Source organism: Enoplosus armatus, chromosome 16 (assembly GCF_043641665.1).
Source record: "Enoplosus armatus isolate fEnoArm2 chromosome 16, fEnoArm2.hap1, whole genome shotgun sequence".
In the NCBI taxonomy this organism is placed as follows: Eukaryota; Metazoa; Chordata; class Actinopteri; order Centrarchiformes; family Enoplosidae; genus Enoplosus; species Enoplosus armatus.
The window spans coordinates 8,646,544-8,666,581 of NC_092195.1; the positions used below are offsets into that span (position 1 = coordinate 8,646,544).

The 20,038-nt window shown below is 40.6% G+C and overlaps 1 protein-coding gene and 1 long non-coding RNA gene across 2 annotated transcripts in view; both read left to right on the top strand.

Annotated features, from left to right (window-relative positions):
• The first annotated feature begins 1,951 nt into the window (after positions 1–1,951).
• LOC139299433 (uncharacterized) lies at positions 1,952–4,318 on the top strand. The gene is made up of 3 exons (XR_011598779.1): positions 1,952–2,072; positions 2,568–2,661; positions 4,154–4,318. It is a non-coding gene; the product is annotated as an uncharacterized lncRNA (long non-coding RNA).
• A 15,470-nt stretch (positions 4,319–19,788) lies between these two features.
• Positions 19,789–20,038, top strand: part of LOC139299035 (electrogenic aspartate/glutamate antiporter SLC25A13, mitochondrial) — a 43,528-nt gene continuing 43,278 nt past the window's right edge. The window contains exon 1 of the mRNA XM_070921900.1: positions 19,789–19,800. Coding sequence (XP_070778001.1) covers positions 19,789–19,800 — 12 coding nt within the window. The remainder of the gene's footprint in view (positions 19,801–20,038) is intronic.

The window sequence follows — 20,038 nt, forward strand, 5'->3', positions numbered from 1 at the left end:
TGCTGCTTTTCTTTGTCTTATGTGACAGTAAATATAATATCTTTAGGCTTTGGACTGTTGGTAGGACAACACAAGACATTTAAAGACGGACCTTGGGCTTTAGGCATTTTTGATGTATTTTTCAATATATTTAGATATTTTATAAATCAAACAATTGATCAACTAATCGAGAAAAAGATCTGCATATTAATCTGTGATGAAAATAATCATCCTTGTGTCAATAAACATGTAACACTTATTCCTTCATTCATTATGTCAAATGAAAACAGTATTTTTAGTCTAAGAAATGTTACTAAAGGTATTCTAATTTGTATGCAGGCATGATCTTATGTTTTAAATGGTCTTTAATGCCGAAAAGCTGTCATTTTAAGCATGCATTTCTACATCTAACTGGAGTGAGGCTATTTAAACACAGTGACATTTACTTCCTGCACTTTTTCTCCATGTCTCTTGTTCCTCCCCCGAATGTTGTGGCATTGTCATGTGTAAAGGCTTAGGGTGATTACAAAATAATTTGAAAATAGAATAAGTACATTGAGCCTAAGTTGAGGTTTGCTCCATCTGTCAACATATGACAGCTGCAGAGCAATTTTCATTGTGGTGCAAGTGGTTTTGTGGTAAATGTGCGCTCTCATTTATCCAAAATACATCCTAAGCTGTGGCTGCCGCTTCATTATTTGAGCAGGCCACATGGGTTACAATGTGCATTTGTTCCTAAATGAAAAATCTTTGCTGAAATTTGACTGACTTGTGTGCATATGTTTTGAGGAAAGAGGACTGCACGAGGCTTTTGTGGTGGTGTGGGACAGAGAGAGTGTGTTTGGGAGAGAGAGAGAGAGAGAGAGAGAGAGAGAGAGAGAGAAAATATACAGGCAGAAATTCAGAGGGGCAGAGAAAAAGAGTTTTCTGTTTTCCCAAATATTTGCAAGTATTTTCTATGCCCTTTCAATGTTGAACCGCTGTTATTGAAAACCGTCCATGCTGAAAACACAGAAACAAGCAAACAGATGTGTTAAAGTAGCTCAAGCTATATCTGCAAGGCGCTAAACTGATGAAGGTCTGCAGGCTTTTTAAAATGTCTTCATCCAATAGGTATAGCTTTAAACAAAACATAATAAAGTTCACACCAATACAAATGAATGTAAAAGTCTAGTCTAAAAGCGTTTTTGGTCTTCGCATCTTTCAATAAGGTGCCACGCTGTTCAGTGCATGATCAGCAACTATGTAAGAATTATTCATTTCCATCCAATAAACCACATGCCACAACATCACATCAACTACATCAAGCTTTCCTCGTCTAAATAACAAAATTCTTATTACTAAATAATTTGATGGACAGCATACAACATGCACCTATATGGAAATTTCCATGACCATGTGGACTCAGGTACAACTTAGTCTTAAATATTTTTGTGCACATTAAATCTTTTATTGTCACATATACAGTATGACAAGCCAGTAAACTGTATTGGTGAGATTAATTGGGCTACTGGATGTCCAGAATTATTTTACAATTGAATAAACATAAGACTTACGTACATGTAGTCCTAAAAATCAAAGACTGGAAATGTATTCACACTTATGATTCACTTTGTCTCTGGAATACAGTGAGCAAGTCAGTCACCTCAATTAATCTGGATTTAGCTTTAAAAGTCAGTAACATGTATGACAGCTTTTATAACTTGAAACACTTTGATAAACATTTTAAAACATTTCATCATGTTTATTATCGGTTACTGCATGTGTGTATCTGTGTCAATGCTGCCTGAGCGGTCCCTGGGTGACTGCACATGCATATTAACGTAAAGCACGTTGAGTTTACTCGTCATCAAATGTACTGCATTAAAAAATGGCGTACCTTGCATTGCTGTAAGGCTGCGCTTTCCTGCGCAGTTAGCGCAATCTCTACCCGCTCAAACAGCTTCAGCGTGACGCAAGTCCTGCGTTTTAAGACCCATTCATTAACAAACAGCAACACAGCGGCAACGCAGCTAACATGTCAGACAAGAAACAGACTGTGGACCTGGGCTTACTGGAGGAGGATGATGAGTTTGAAGAATTCCCAGCCGAGGGTAAATAATCCAGATAATATTTGAAGTCATACTGCTCTTGTTTTCTTTTTGCTAGCCATCGGTAACTCTAACAGTTTTTACAGTGCTGGGCCCTGCAGTGACTCAGCTAGCCTAACGTTAGCCATATTAGCGTTAGCATTAGCTAGCGAACTGGTGCCACAGTCAACTCATTTAGGTAACATAACCAATATAGTTCACTCGTGGTGTTCTCTGTCTTTTAATGCCACATGCCAGTGTGCTTTTGTTATTTCACATTTACTTTTCTGTTATGTTGACAACGTGTGTACTTTAGCTCCCTTGCTAACGTTTACTTGCTAGATAGCTAACCTAACGTTAATGCGTAAACCGTAAACTGAAGTTAGCTAAGTAGACGTTTACACAGACGCACTTATGGTTTGTATTTTTACGTTTCTTTTTTAGCTTGAGACAAAGCTGCTGATAGAGTACGTGTCTTTGTTTTCTAATGTTGGTGATGTTCCACTGTTGAATTCCTAGATTGGACGGGGCTGGATGAAGATGAAGATGCTCATGTTTGGGAAGACAACTGGGATGATGACAACGTCGAGGATGATTTCTCAAATCAACTGAGGTAATCTGAAAATTCATCAAAATCCACAATATTGAGTTACACTTCCCTATAAGCTGTCAGTGTGTCTAAAGCAGGTTATGTAATCGAGGTGCTGGACACAGTTGAATTGGTTTGTTTTCATGAATGCTGTGACTTTAACAGGCCACTAAGTTACTGAGTCGTTCTTGGTGTGTACTAATTCATTTTACTTGATGCCAAACCTGCAGGCCAAATCCTCTTGCACACAGCTCTTTGATTATTTACTTGACATTTTCTAACTGGAACATACATCCTGTAGTGACACACAAACCACCTTTCCTCCAATAATTTGCACTGCAGTAATGGAATGACAAGATGTTGATCCTTGAAAGACTTCACTATATGATTAGCTACTTTGGATTCATGTGTTTAACTATGATTTTTATTGACTTGTATGTACTGTATGTATTAAATATTACTGTAAAATTAAAGGGGAATGTCTTGAAATGATTTAAATCTCATTCAAATGTGTGTTATCAAGAAATTAAACACAAGTAAACAAAATATACCCATATAAATAATTGCAGTTCATATTGAAACAAGTTGTTTTGATTAATTTGTTTTAAACATTCTGACAGGACCAGTTACAAGTGTATGAACAATGTATGAAAATGTGTTGTTTTACAGCACCAAAACTATAGCTCAAGACATGGCCCTTTGTTTTTGTTTTTTTTTACATGCATAGGAGTTAAAGTGGAACTATAACAAGCTGCTTCAGCAGCAGTCAACATCTCAACACAGCTACTTTTAGGATCCATAGTCATGATTTCTTTTCCTAAGTAGTGATTGTAAAGTGAGGTCATTTTTTAATGTTTCCTCATGAGTTCTTGCAATCTATTATGCAGTTTGAGTTGTAGGTCTAGAACTTGCAACACCAAAATACCTTTGGGGAATCTCATTATTGGAGATTGATCTTTGATCAATATTAATGCATCTTGCTATTTGGAAATTGCAGGAAATAAATCATTTGCTTGCACTCTTTCTTATTTTGCAGCCATTGTGCTGGCTCAGTAGCTTAGATTGTTGTTAATTGCAGTGGTCTGCTGCATTTTTTTATTAAACTGTTAAACTTGTAGTTATGTATTACACATCAAAGTTGTCACAAGATCTGTCATGCTTTCTAGGCTTACACTTTTATTGAATAATCAATAACTGTTGGTAGATAAGTGGCTGGTCTGTTTTTATTTGAGTACACTTTAGACAGTAATATGCTATTGTTTTATTTAGGCCAATTATGACAGCCATGCTATTATGTCGTTTCTTAAAGATATCATTATTGTTAAAGGGCACAGCTACCATATATATGTAATCATCAAATCCATAGCTGCACGCATTATGCAATATTTATATATTTTTTCACTCCCATCTCTTAATGGTTCTCACAATCAATAGCAGAGGGTACTTATGCCTCAACCACCCACCTGTAATCATCTGTACTGACTTGATCTTTCTATTTTCCTTTTCCTCTCTGCAGGGCTGAGCTGGAAAAACATGGTTACAAGATGGAGACGTCATAGCGGCTGACAAGGCCTTTGATGATATGATTGGCCACACACCACCGAACGAGATTTGAGGATGTTAATTTGTTTCCTTTTTTTGTAAGAAATGTTGATGGAAGTAAAGTGTTTGGAGAAAATAATTTCTTTGAGTGTTTTTACTGACCAACTATACTGCAAATGTTAAGACAATAGCATTTATAGATAATACATTTGCTGTTGTTTATGCACCACATTGTAGTTTATTTGACCATTTTGTGTGTTGTCCATTTTAGTAATATTTAATGTGATATACAGACTGGTCCTGGTCATCTAACCTAAAGAAACTGGATTGCATTTCTTTAGTAATCAAAGGAACATGAAATTGAGCAAGCTATATTGGTAAATGAATACATCATAATTGCCTTCATACCTCCAATTCATGTAGCATAACCAATGGCTAAATTTAACTGATGCTTCAATGGTTATCAGGAATCCAGCTCATGTCCTTTTGTTTCACCTTGTTCTTGGACTGCTCTTTTCTATGATACATAAGCTAAATCCATCTTTGCAGTTACTAGGTTTTGTATGGAAAATGGCTCAGGGTTGAAATATGTACAAATTACAGCCTTGGTAAGAGCTTTGGAGTCAACACAATCTACCTGTAATGGACAGCTTGTTATTGCCCTCTGACTCGTGCATTTATTTTGGACTATATGAATTTTGCACGATATTACTCAAGTTCAAGGGCTCAACCGAATTTATTTGAGACATTCCTGATGATTTTGTAGCTACCATACCTTTTTTATATAAGGCCCTGGTTATTGAAACTGTCAAAGTGATGTCTGCATGAGAGAGGAAGAGAGAAAAGGTGTGCACGGGAAAACGGATATGTACATACGCTGTGTGCAGTGGAAGTACACACAATGCAAACAAGTGTGTTTGTGGTGCATGATGCACACATACAGAGGCAGTTCCTCTGCACTGTGCTATATAACAGCCCCCTTCCCTCTTAGCCCCACAGCGCAGGGCCGAGTCCCTGAAGGAGAGATTATCCACTGCCGTGTTTGTCAGAGGCAGGGAGGGGGTCTCAGCATGGGGCCTCCCAGCCTGCCTTGCCTGGGCCTGCCCTTACTGCCAGCCAGGCCCTTCTCTTCCGCTTGGCACAGCGGGGACTCCGTACTGAACCAGAGGCCAATTTATCCCCGCCACACTCCCGCGGCAAAATGATTTCTCTCAGTGTTTTGTCGACTCTCAGTCCCAGGGTCCTAATGAGGTGAAATGGATGCCAGTAAGACCAAGGCTGCAAGAGCAGCTTTCATCCAGAAAACAACATCCATCCTCTGCCTGTAGAAGTGGAAAGTAACCTAAATACATTTACTCTAGTACTGTATTTATGTATATTTTTTTCAATAGAATTCCATTTTGTGCAACTTTCACCATGAAAGCCTATAGGGGGCAATATTAAAATAATAATGTAAACTTCAAAATTAATGTAATTCCACAAGAGCATTATCATTTTCCACATACGTATGTGTTATTTGAGTAAAAAGTGAAATGAAAATGCAATAATCCAATTTGCATTTTCACATACTCGTTCTATGACCATACTAAAATGGAAAAACTGTTGGACATTTAATTTTCAAAGTTGTACCCCACACAATATTCAAATGTTAATTCCACTTTGAAAATTAAAATGCATCATAAACAATATAGCCTAATTTTCCATTTTAAGTCAGTCAAAATTAAAATGCAATATTCCAACAATTTGAAAATGAAAACAGCATTTGACATTTCATTTGACACAAAACCTACTGTACAGTGGACAATATTCAGTCTATTGCATTTACATTAACATGTCTCCATGCTCTTTTAGTGTCAAAATGAAAAAGCAATCTGTCAGTCCTCTCATCAGGGCGGGTCGTCAGTTAGGACGTCACTTCCTCGTTCAGTGACGTGGTTCATAAACATTTATGAGTTCTACCTACCGACCTCTATGCTACCGACCTGGGCCAGCTTTACACACCAACCAGAAGCAGCAGTGTTTGTCTGTCACTGGGGCAATGGCAGCGGCTTGGCTGGTGCGGTAAATAACCACTTTGGCTGATCAGCAGACAGCAACTTCATCTCCCCAAGAGAGGCTTGTGACAGTGACAATTTTCATTGTAGTGAAAATGAAAATGCAAATTGGATTATTGCATTTAAATTTTTACTCAAATAACACATACGTGGAAAATTATAATGCTATTGTGCAATTACATTATCATTTTAATTTAGTTCCATATAGGCTTCCACATTTTACTCTTGCGGATGAAAATTTAGTTTTTAATCCAACATGTATGTAGCAATTAGTTACTTTGAATAATAAGGTTTTATTTGCAAAACTCTCAATTAGCTCAAAATGTCATGTGTGATAGGAATGTGTTCATTCACAGAATTTTTATTTTTTAGCATTTTATAGCATCAGACGTACAATTTAAATGCAGCAGGGCTTTTATGTCAGTATTGTTCCATTATGATATTGATCATTTCTGCCACATTCAGAATATTTCCTCCACCTCTGTCTTCTGCCTGTGGGTGGCCATTCCTAGTAGCTTTTGTTAGTTCCCTCTTGTGGATCTGATTTACCAGCACTATTTTCTGTTTTGCATCAGTTTATATTCAGTTTATATTTGGAAAATAATCACTTCACTGATTTTGGCAGTAAAGGCTGGAAAAGGTGGAAGTGGAAATCTGTTAGCTCAGGTCAAGCGTTTAAATGTTGGCAACTGAAAGCATGCTGACAAGCATCTGACATTCTCTCGCTCTCTTCTGGGAAAATACAAAATCCCTGTTTACTACTAGTTATTATCCCAATCAGCTGCATATCACAGCCCAACAGCTCTCCTGTGTGCACAGCCCATATTGTGATTGAAAGACAATGCTCCAGCTGCTACTGATATACATGTCAATAAAGAAAATAAATATTTAGTACAGCAGGAAATAAAGCAAAGTCACATGTTCATCAAGTGAACTCAAAGAGCTCTGACTCATACATATGTGATACTCAGATCTGTTTATGCCCTTGAAACTAAGGGCCCTGGGCCTGATGATTATTCTAAGGGTTGGGAAGTCAGTGAAGTGAGAGAATCAGTAAGTGAGAGCAACACAGGAAGACCTGTGACCATTTTGTTTGTGCTGAGAGCATGAGATTGGTCCCTTGTGTTTGACGCCATGAGGGCCTCAATGGGCCCTCAATATTCAACCTCACACAGATCGCCAGGCTTCTCATTGTCTCTGCACCAGTTCTTCTTTGATCCCATTTAATCCCAACTTTAATTTGTGCAAGCATTTTTGTTGTTCCTTTGTGACCCGCATGATTCATCTTGACATGTAGTAGAAGGCTCACTGTGGCTGATATTGACATAGAGAGACCCGGATAACAATCTGCTGGGTGGATGTTTCGGCATCTTTGAAAGGTTGCATTTTTTTGGTGGTAAAGTTTAGTCTCCATATGGAAATCCAAGCCATGAGTAATACTTTTGCCACATTACATTCTGGATCAGACTATATGGGAACTACTGAATGCCATAAATTCTGTAAACTGATTCTTGTCTTTCTGAAAGCCTAGATTCGTCAAAAAGCATTTTCTTATTTGCAAATCGTTTTCCCTCGGCCCACGCAGTTCTGAGACCACATGACTTCATGCAAGAGAGCAGCCAATGGAACTGTGGCAAGGACTATTTCATAACACTTCATGTTGGGAGATGGCAGATCCATTGTTCTCAAGGCCCACAAGCCTGTGGGCGAGAGTCCCTGCTGTGTCTACACTGAGGAAACACACCAGCCTCCTGGGCTATATTTTCCTCTCTTTTCTGCAGACCCTGGAGGCTACTGAGACCATTCCAGCTCTCTCCCCACTGCTGTGGGCCCTGCTCTTCTCCCCTCTCCAATCCCTTCACCACAGAGCCAGGGAGAAGATGAAGCTGCCGCTGCACAGCTAGGAAGCATGCAGCTGCTACTATAATAGCCCTAATTGCACGTTTCTTTTGTTGAGCTGAAATTAGCGGCGGAGCTACAATACTACTACTAAAACCCCCCAAAACCTCCAAGTAAAGATGGGGGGAGAGAGTAAAAAAAAAAAAAAAGACACTCAGGGTGCGTTCACCAGTGAGACTGCCAACCCACTGCCGAATGGCCCACACCTGCACGCTTGCACCCCTGCTAAAGTAAACACAGATAATAAGGTATAATTACTTTAGAAAATAATAACGAGGAGCAACCCTTCAGACCCCCCTACTCCCAGTGACAAAGGGCTGCCTGTTTATTGTGGGGGGTGAAACAGCCCCAAGGGACGCTGGCGAATGCCCTATCAAAAGACCTGAGGGCCCTACTGAGGGTCTCTTATAGGACAGTCATCAGTGTCAAGGAGGGCTGGGGCTTTTAAGTCGCTTCTACCCTAACTGCCTCAATTAACCAGTATGGACTGACCACAGGCTACTTTTTCAGCACCATTCATTCTCATCAAAATGATCCTGTGTTGTCTTGAATGGTTTTCCCTCCTTTGTAGGGGATCAGAAGGTGGTTCACAGTAAAGGTTCAAGTATCTATGTATGTGGTATATGTCAAAGACAAGAATGTGGGAATATGAAGACAGCAGACACAGATATTCTCTTAAAGCCAGTTCAGACCAAAGATTTGCGACAAGACGAGTTGAAACTAGCAACTACTTGCAATGCGCCGGTCTGCATCATTCTGAAACCAATGCAACAGGACAAGATGGTGTATCGTTTCCATAGCAACAACTCTCTGTACTTCCATTCTAACTGCTGGCTTTTCAGGCTTTTTTTGTAGCTGGAAATAATTTGTAGCATCTTAAAATATTAATGAGGATAGTGATAGTGAGTTACTTGCTACATTTCTAGTAATGATGAAATGGCAAAAACGTAAAAAAAACTAATTGCAAACAGTAGTTCGTAACTGACTTGACCAGCTGACATCGCTACGAGCTGATTGGCTGTTGAAACAGGTCACGTTCTAAAATCAGCCACTGGCGACTTGACAAGTTGAGTCTCAGGCGTGAGTTGTGCTGAGATGGGCCTGTTTACATCGCTGAAAGGTTTCCCTTCAATGTTTTGTTTAAAACGGTTTCGTCTCGTCGCAAATCTTTGGTCTGAACTGGCCTTTAAGATAGATTAAAATATGGACAACAGCCTTTCAAACAGGGTTAGAATATAGGGATTAGGGTGTTAGCCTTATGTTTAACAAACAGATATGAGAGTGGTTACATCAACGTTCTCATTAAACTCTTTGCGAGAAAACAAATTACTGTATTTCCCAGAATAAAAACATATTCCTCTAACTACCTTTCTGTAGTTGTATTGATTAATGTCCTTCCTCTTTTAATGTCAAGTTAACTAAAGTAATTTATAAACATGGCTGCAGCTCGGACCCAGCACACATCATTCCAAACTTAAGCCACAAAAAGCAGAATTGCCTTTAAATCTAAAAAATAGCATATGTCGGCACTACGATTACTTTGATCTTTAGAAAACTAAGGAAGTCCGTGAGAATCGAGCATCATACTTTGACCCAAAATGTCATGCTTGAGGTTGAGGGGAACATAAATATCTAAAATGGAAATTACCCCACCTAGTTACACATTTAACTAACAGATACAATATCTGGGTTATATTTCATGCTTTGCTCCAAAACCTCACTGTGTTTTTATGTCAGTCTTCACAGCTCAGCTGAAAATTAGGATAAACTCATCCGAGCATGTGAACATGACACTGGATAGTTGAGACAGTATGGGATCACGCCACGGCCTCACTGTCACTTAAGCCTGTCCAGATTTTAACCCGATCTGACATGTTGGCACACAGAAAGAAACAGATGGGTATGTTTCAGTTTAACGCTATCCCTGGTGGTTGTCACTATGAAAACACAAGACTTTGGTTTGATGTCAGGACGGATTATGAGTGCCCTGTTTCAGCCGCGCAGTTTATGGCATGATCCATCTCGCAGGTCTTTGACAGATATCAGCACCTCAAATCAATGCCTACACTGCAGGACGGTTTGTGGTTCCAGAAATGGCCTCTTCAGCCATTTGAAGACCCACAATAAGGACCCCCCAGGAGGACCATCACATTCGACTCTGAGTGATCGCCGATGATGATGACGAAATCAAAACAACATATTTGATCAAAACTGATTGAAGACCAGAATTTGACCTAAAAAGTGATTCAGCCATAGAAATAAATATGGTAAAAACTAAAATGCAATGAGTCCGGCTGGCTATGGCTAGGAGGTGAGATAGCCTTAACTAAAACTAATTTACACATTTTATTCTGCTTCCTGTAATTGAAAAATACATTTTGATGCTCCAGCATCTTAGTAATTGAGTTTGTTACATCACATAAATAAGGCTGTAGAAAAATCTAATCATAGCAGAGAAAAAAAAAGTAACACCAGATAAAGTTACTGCTACTCTGCTAGTTAACTGCCGTCTCTACAGCCTCTGGCTCCAGTGAAATTCAAATGATTGTAGGTGGTTAAGCTACCTTTAAATCACATATGTTGATGTATTTGAATTAAAGATTAATTTATTAAACTAGTTTAGGAACAACAACAAGATATTTTGTTTGTAAATGTGTTTTCACTGCACCCTTTAGATTGTCCAAACATTGAGTGCAGTATCTAAATATTTTGAGGGTTTTGTGTAAGGTCTGTGGCAATGATAAATAATAGCTATATCTGTTACACTGTTTGGCCGAGAGCCTTCAAACCTTCAAGCTTTTTTCCAACTTCACTGTTTAGTTGCAGCTCTCTAAGGCTTATTTGAGTTATGTGATCGGTATCTGTGAAATTTGACACATCATGGACCTTGGTAATATGCCAACAGAACCAATACTGCTTTATTCATCCATGAGCAACCAAAGTCAATCATAAACCAGGCTGATAGTAGCCTCCAACCTGCCTATGCTGTGAAATAACACACAACACCCAAGTAGAAATTCTCACTGAGTAAATGTTTTGCGTCTATTTAACACAAGTTTTAGTGGAATCCTGTACTTTTATCAACACAAAGAGGGGATAATAGCTGCTGTGATTAAGGGTCTAATGTAAAGTGAATCAGTGTTGCATGTGAGTCATCCTCATGCCATCATTAAACCACAATGTGCAACCGAGCCGAATGGCCCTGCGAGGATGGCAGCGTGTTTTTAACTGTGACGTCTGTGGCAACAACACCCCCCACTGCGTTTCCTTCCCGTACGCCCATGATACCTGGCAATTAGGGAGTTTGTTTTCTATTTTTACTCCTGGTTTTTACCCCCATCCCCTCCCAAACCTCCAATATTTGAACACACCGGATCAGCTATCCACCTGTCCTCTTGCACTTAAAAGCATTGGACAGTGAAGGAAGAGAAATTAACAGGGGGGACAATTTAGACACCGGAGAGGCTTTTTCCGCCAGAGCAATAAAGCACTCTTGATGTTATTATCATCTCTGGTGAATTATCAGGCCTCTGATAATTGTAATTAATCAATCATCAGGCTCACTCATGCACTCCCATGAAACCCAGCATCACTGTAGATCAACCTGGGCAGTGTTGACCTATGAGAAATCAATGTGCAGCCATGGTTCAAGGAAACCGCTAGAGCTTCTTTCAGTTGGATCAAGTAATTAGAGCATGGTTAATTACATGTCACAGTATCTGCATCAGAACTAGACAAGGGAGGGAAACAATTGCAGGAAAAAGTCCATTAAAGACCTTTAACATTGCACAATCCAATTCAAGTGAACATAAAAACGTTGCAGGACAAATCCTCCCCTCAATTCACATCGATCATTTTCACCACATCCAACCAAAAAACCTCACCACTTCACTGTGTGGCCGGGTTCAAAACAATAGCATGTGTTTAAAAAGAGAGTCCAATGACAGACAAACTCATAAAATAGGACATAACATTCTCTTTCTCTCTCTTGCTGTCTTTGCCTTTCATCACTCTCTTTCTCTCTCTCACACACACACACACACTCGTCCACGTCTGGTAAGGCTGGGTGGGAGGCCTTGGCCCAGCCACACTCAACTGGTCCCAGTCCCAACAGGGAAACAATTAATCATGTGTGAGCGCCTGTCTGAGTGTCTGCTCTCTGGACAACAACAACACTCATTTATCTCCCCTCAAGGCAGGACAGCCAGCCAGCACACCACGCAGGCATGCAATCTCTCATCCTCACACACACACACACACACACACTTATACACGCTCACAGATGTGGACGGAGGACAAAACACACTTCCAAATACACTCAAGTACAAGAATGTTCAAATACATGAAAAACACATGAATGCAAGTAAATGGACACTTTCAACAGCAGATGTGAATAACACTTGGCAATGCACTCACACACACACTCACACACAGGTGCTTGCTGTTTTGTCATCCTAATCAGATAGATGTCAGCACTTCCTAATGGTCATGATGACATATACAGGAGCTACATGCTAGCTCACTACAAATCTCCGAGATCAAAGACTGACTAAAACAACTCAACTTTCTTTCATAATTCGTTGGAGAGCGAAGCCTTTTACCACGGTCGCCTTTGATATTTCAAACTCTGTTTGCTGTTCATTACCCAGAATGGAAGGACTGGGGAATTTTTCTTGCACTCTTCTGAGATGATGGAGCAAAGTTGAGCTGACAGTCATTTAATTTCAGGAAATTTAGTCCTCTCTAATTTAACTCTTGGTCTTCCGACGTGGCAAGGCAAGTTAGGAGTGAGCTAAAACAGGCAAGACTTAGTGAAATGAAATAGGAAATGTGTCGTTTACTCCTCATTGCTGCATCTACCTCAGACAGGGGGTGGTTTGTGAGTGTGGGTGTGTGTGTATGTATCCGAACATCATGTTGGTTTCAAAGTGTGTATCCGCGCTTGTGAATTGGTGTAAGCGTGGGCGCATCTGTATATGTGTTAGTGCATGTCCAAACCCCCCCCCAAAAAAGGGCCCTAAACCTCAAGTGGAGCAAACAAAGAGGCCGGTGTGTGTTTCAGGATGGGGCATCTGGATGGCATCAGGAGAGCCTGGCAGATTGGTAGTGACACAGGTTACTCCTGAGATCCCTGGTGAGAAACACATCGCCACAGTGGAAAAGGAGCTTTAAAGTGCCACTGCATAAAATGAGGAAAAAACACATCTGCATTACAATGTTTTCATGCAGCTAGTTTTTTATTACACCACCCACGTCTGGTGGAAAATAGGGTTGCACTTTGCAGGTGGACCACAGAGTTAGTCTGCAAATGACAAACAAGTGAAAAGAAAGAAAAAGCCAAGATATCTGTACACAGTGAATTCCATGCCCCAGTCATTAAATGAAAATCTCTACTGTTAGGCTATGTTGTATGGAAAGACTTTTATTTTATGCATGATTCAATGCTGTTCAGATCAGCACTTGATTCACATGAGTGATACCAGACATTTTGGGAAATACGCTTATTCGCTTTCTTTCATATAGTTACATGTCTGCACAGTAAATACAGGGCGGCATGGTGGCACAGTGGTTAGCACTGTTGAACGGGAGGTAGAGCAGGGTGGAGCGGGTTGGGGGTACAATCCCCATTTATCATTTTTAAATATATTAGTTAGTAATAAGTTAACGCCAGCAGCTGGTTAGGTTAGCTTAGCATAAAGACTGGAAGCAGCAGGGTTATGTTTCTCCCAGTGGCCAGTCTTTGTGCTAAGCTAAGCTAACCGGCTGCTGGCTGTAGCTTCATATTTCCCTTACAGATATGAGGCCGGTATCAATCTTCTCATCTAACTCTCAGCAAGAAACTAACTATTCCTGAGACAAAGTATTATTCTATAGATGGCAACCATCAGCAGAGTGACAGCGTCTTGGGTCAAGTGTGCTGTTGGGATGAACAGCTGTCCCCCATCTATAAAATAAATCCTTCAAAAATGTGTAATCACACTATCCATGGTACATTCTAAAACTTCCTGCGCCAACTTGAACTTCAATTAAGTCATTTAGACAAACGTGACCATCGTTCTCTGGCTCCCTCCTTCTCTCTCAGTCCAGGTGGCAGCTTGACAGGAAGAGGAACAGGAAAAGACTTAAAGATTTGCTGCTGCTCTCATTCTCCTTCAAAGACAAATGCCCCTCTGATAATTTCCCACAATGCTCCTTGCACGGAGGCCTCTGTGATCAGTGGTTATGAGAAAGCGCAGGAATCTGACAGATAACTGCCTCAACCAGGGGAGGAACTTTTTCTGTCTCTACCTACTCCCCCCGCCCTCATTCCCTCTGCCTGGCCGCTCTGCTCTGCATTTGCAGGAAGCATCTGGGTTCATTTATTCCAACCCAGGCAGGCTGGAGGACCCCGGTGCCCTCTCGGGTTGCAGGGTCTGAGCGTGCTTCAGTGTGGGTCCTTGTTGTTGTGGAAGAGAGGAGCTCGGGCCTGCCCGCTAGCCTGTCTGGACCATCTCAAAGCTCCCATCCACCCTTCCCCTGCTTCGCCAGGCCCCCGGCCCATCCCAGATGCCCCGAAGCATGGTTAGTGTAGCGATTCATCTGAACTGAAAGATGCTAAACAGATTCATCCAGAAGCTACGGCGAAGACAGCCTGCCTTGAGGTTTAGGAGAGTTTCATGGCAGATGGAAAAGAGGGAGAGCCTGCAGAGAAAGCAAAGCTGGTGCTTCAAATAAATGTGTGTGTGTGTGTGTGTGTGTGTGTGTGTGTGGCTGACGCTAACTTTACGTGTCTCACATGTTTATGAATGCACACGTCAACATTTGCATAATGAGACAAGCGGATGTACACTGCATCCGCAATATGTGTGCAGGGAAATGCACTCCCATGTCTCAAGACCGCAGGTGAAACGACTGAGAAGTCCATTCAGCCCTACTGTTTGGTATAATCCACAGTCCACTCCATGCCAAACGTCAGTCTAGGTTATCAAGCTGCACAGCTGAATGGAAGCAGAGTGAGTCGGCTGGTTACTTAAAGTCACTGAGAAGTTATTCAAACACCCAGTTATTATGGTGTAAACAAAGGCGGCTTGTCACACGCTATTACAGATATGGTGTTTACAAGAATGCCACTTTAATGCAGTGCATGTTATGTATGATGATTAGGGATAGTGTTTGACAACCAACTGGCTGGAGAAATGAAAGTAGATTATAAGAGGCATTGTTTTGTTGTTAGACAGACAGCAGAGACTATGCAAACAGAGTGAACTCTATTATTTTGCTAATAGGCTTCTTATATGACCGATAAAGAAAGGCTTTCATGTATTCGCACAAATAATGTCTTTCTTATGGAAGAGATAGTCCACCATAAAGAAGCGTGAAAGAAGCACAACATGTCAAAGCAGATATAAGAGACACTTTTTTGTCTTGTGCGTACAGTATATTAGATGGGTTAGAGGGCTCATTTCATAAGAATGTCCCCACCATGATGTTTTCTTCCATCATTTCTCTTCTCACCACCTTTGTGTCCTTTATACAAAACAGATTTGTGTGTGTCGTCCCACACTATCTGGGCAGTCTACTGTGTGGTTTTGGTGACACTTCTAAGTTATATAAAACCCCCACTTTGGCAAGTGTGAAGTTTGCAATGGTTTGTCATTGCACAATGTGTGTTTTCATCTCTGAATTTGCATTTTTCAAAAGCTGAACACAACTGGAACGACTCTGGCATCAATCTGGGTTCTCACATGAAACATACTTAATTAGAGGGGAAGCAATGTGGTTATGATCAAGTGGTTGCAGGTTTGTAGCCACTGTGTCCATCAACAGCCATGTGTCCTGCTAATGTGTCCCTGAACAAGACATTATGCTCAACTCACAAATGACAGATCTGAATGTAAACATCAGCTGAAATGGTACAAAACAAAAAAAGTGATTCTTGGAAGAATTAAGATGTGGGTTGGGTGAGGGCCACCAAATTGGGGACATATAATTTGGTTTTGCCAATCAGATAGTTGAAAAAACCCCATTTATCAAGAATAGTTCTGCTCTGTGTGCCCACTGAGTTAAATGAATCAAAGTCACTAACAAGGGGTTGGAATCCTTTCTCGTCAGCACATTAAATGGCCAATAAGCTCATAAAAAACACATTCTTTCTGTTTGCCTGAAGGTAGCGCTGTCACAACTCTGCATCCGGCATTTATATTAATGTAGTGGGATGAAATTCCCATGACAATTAACAACCTTTAAGCTTTGTACTACGTCTGCCATTTTTGACTATGTTTATTCTTATTGTCAACAAATATGAAAAGACCAAAACCAACAATGTGTTAGTCCGTCTCTCAATACTTTCCGAAGTCCCTTCCTTATCTGTGGCACTCATCCCCTTGCCTATTTGGTTCCTACTGAAGATGTGAATCTTGGCTCACAAATATATAGTTATATTTTCAAAAAGGCTCAGTCAAACAGTGCATTTCTTTGGGACTATTTTCATTTGGTGATCTTTTGAGTATTCATGGCAGCAGTACTGTATGTGTGGGTTTAACTCAAAATAAAGTACAGACTGACCCTTTAATACTACAAATATGACGTATTTTATATAATATAATATGCCGTTAAAATGAACACCTTATTACAGCCACTTTTTTGGGTGTTGCTTTCTTTATGTAATAGGTTCTTGGGTTAAGTAAAAATCTTCAAATTCAGTTTATTTTTATTAAGAAAGCACATTTGGTAACAGTGATCTTTGATCTGTTAACTTCACCAAGTTTCACAATATTTCTAATCAGTTTTATATGGCAAAAAGACAAATCTGCACTTTCAGAACTGTTCAGTACACTATTTTGAAAAAAACAACATATTTACAGTAGGACAATACAGTGCAACTTGCCATTGACTCATGCTCTCCATCAACCCTAGGAAACCCTGTTTTGGCAGTAAGTGACAGATCTATATATTCCTCCGTTGTTCACACATTTGAACTCTTTTTGGCTTTGTGTCGCCATCCAATACATTTTAAAATGATATTATTAGGAATAGTGAGAGTGACTGAGAAACAGTGCCTCTTGAGTTGTGGAAAACAGGACAAAGCCATTGCCAAGCGGCCTCTTTTTTTTTCAGGTCAGAAATGTCTTACAAATTTGAATCTCATTACCATGTCATGAATACGTCTTTGGGAATCCATTAGGCATTTCCTGCCTAAAACTACAATAAGAATTCACATTCAAGCAAAAAAGAAAAGACAGAGTGGGGAATGAGAATAAAGCCTCAGCGAGAACATTACTGTAAAGCTGTTTTAGCTCTTTCAGTCCACTTAAGACGAGGCAGAAAAAAAACGAGAAAGATGTGAATGACTGACAGATGATAGCAATAAAAGTAAGAACAAACTGGCCATTTTACTGCGGTAGAGCCATTTGAGAAGGGATTATTAACTTGTCAGCATTTCAAACTGAGACACAACTTCTTCTCCTCTAAAACACATCCCCATGTCTCTGTTACTTTTATTAGAAAGTCTTTAAACCTTTTGACCCCCAGGGCCTCCGTTATTGGCTGTTAATAGGGACTCGCTGGTCAGTGGGGAGACCCTAAGTGCCCTATTAATCATTTGTTTAGAGCTCGGGCCTATTTTGGAAGCTCTGTGTTTAGTGTGGGTTAAAAATAGGAGGAGGCAGACTGAGACAGCCATCCGCCACTCATCGCTCAAGCTGTCAGGACACGTGGGCCCTTGGGGATGTGGGCAGGAGACCCCTCAAGCCATTGAAGTTCAAAGGTCACAAGGTTTATCATTAACCCACTTACTCCGTGACGGTTGACAGAATCATTGTTGGCTTGATTGCTAAAAATACAGACCGAAAAGCTGTTCTGAAAAAGCTAATTTATTTCACTTTATTTCATTTTTAAATAATCTTTTCGAATAAACAGTCAAGAGTTTCATGTCAAAGCTGCTAGACACTGTAGTTTACGTATCTCAAGTAAATTTTGCAGTTCATGAATAATACACGAGCCAAACAAATGCTGCTACATGCTTCCTACACCAAAATGCCACAAGTAAGTGAGTAGTTTGCTGGCAGATTGACAGTGATGGGAAATAAAATGTCATGGGATCAAATCATTAATCTTGTCAAATATTGTCATATGACAGGGGAAAATACAGGTGTGGAGATTGCATCGGCTGATAAAACATTACTTACAGCCATTTTTCCAATAAGCGATGGACTCAGTGCTGTCAATATTTGGAGGGGATGCGAGGTATGCCCTAGCGAAGGCCATTTTGCGAGGAGTAGAGAGCCTGCTGGGAAAAATACAGTGGTTCATGCTGGGTCTCCGGGAAGCTGAAAAGCCACCGGCAAAAAGCTATGAATTATTTTGAGCGCAAAATACATTTTCTTTGAAGACTGTCGGGCCATTAGAGCCCTTTTGCTCCCTTTTAAATTGTTTTTATGCTGTGAGTAATGTTAACCTTTGCTTTTGTAGTCATGAAATTCTCTCTGCACCTTTTTCCCTCCTGGCACAAAGCACAGATGGGCTGGAAAAGCTGGAAATAAAGTATAGGAACCATTTACTGCAAGGAAAGAATAGGTGTGAGGAAGGAACTAAGGCTTTTATTCTGACGTCTACAGACCTCTGTTCCTTAGTACAGTGGAGACTTGATGGAGACTCGCATAAGAATAAACCCACACAGAAATAACCATGTTTAATAAAGCTTGCAGCAAAAACTTTTAAATACTTTGCTGCTACTGGAGGCCATAAATCATAAAACTGTAATACAATGGGAGCTATAATTATGTGCCATAACACATGCACTGTTGAGTATGATAGTGAGTTTTTCAAGAAGGAAGTGGTCCAGTTGTTTACATGATCACCATGGATGGATTATGAGCTATTGGGCCCTTGGGTGCAGACATGTAAAAGGCCCCATCTCTTAATACCAGAGCAACCCCCCACATTGTTAGCATTCGCTTTGCATGCTTTCTGTGCTATTTTTTAGTCTTGATCTTGATTTTGTTGTTGGTTGAAACTTTGTTTTTTTGTTGTTGCTCATGCTGGGGATAAAGAGAGGCTGTTTCCAAATCCATCCACACTCACACTTCTTTTCACAGTTGCAAAATACTATGGCATACGAAATATTATAGGAAACCACCAAAAGAAGCCTGTGATTTCTCCAAGCAGAGTCATTTAAATACGATACTAGTCGATACTAGTTTTAATATGCTGCTCAATGTCGCCTAAGTATGCATTGTGCAGCTGTATTAGCGAAATATAAACAAAAATATCACAAATATGAAAACTAGATGAGGCATGGTATCAGCTGATACGCAATATTGACAGATCTTGCATAGGGGCCCCGAGACACTTTGGGCCCCTGGGCCTCTGTCCTGAAGGCTCATTCAGCAAACATGCATAATGATCACACATCCAGGGAGGGACAGGAGCTGATTTAAGGCTGCAAATGCAAGACACATCAACTCTCTGTCTCTCTGTCTCTCTCTCACACACACATTAATGAATTGATCTGACATGCACATGCCACTGACCAGTTGACCTCTCGTGCCCCTGCACCACGTGCACAGCTGATCCTCTCTCATCCTCCTTTCACTGCAGCGGGCGCGTGATCTCCATGGGAACGTCGTCACGCAGGAGGAAGTGAACGGGACGTTATTTGACAGTGAGCTTGCTTAGCATGGCAGCAAAGGTAAGCCGAAGAGTTTTCCTCACAACAGTTTCTCCTCTCGTTCCTCTGGGGAGCTGTCGCCTTGTCGGTGATGTGCTCGGTCCCGGGAGTGTCTCCTCCGGAGGTCTCCGTCTGTTAGGATGTCTGACCGGAGGGCTCGCTAACTGCCGGTTAGCCTGCTAAGAGGATGTGCTTAGAGGTTAACACTATCCATAGGGCAATGACATTGAGGCTTTACTGTAACCGGTTAGCTAGTTAA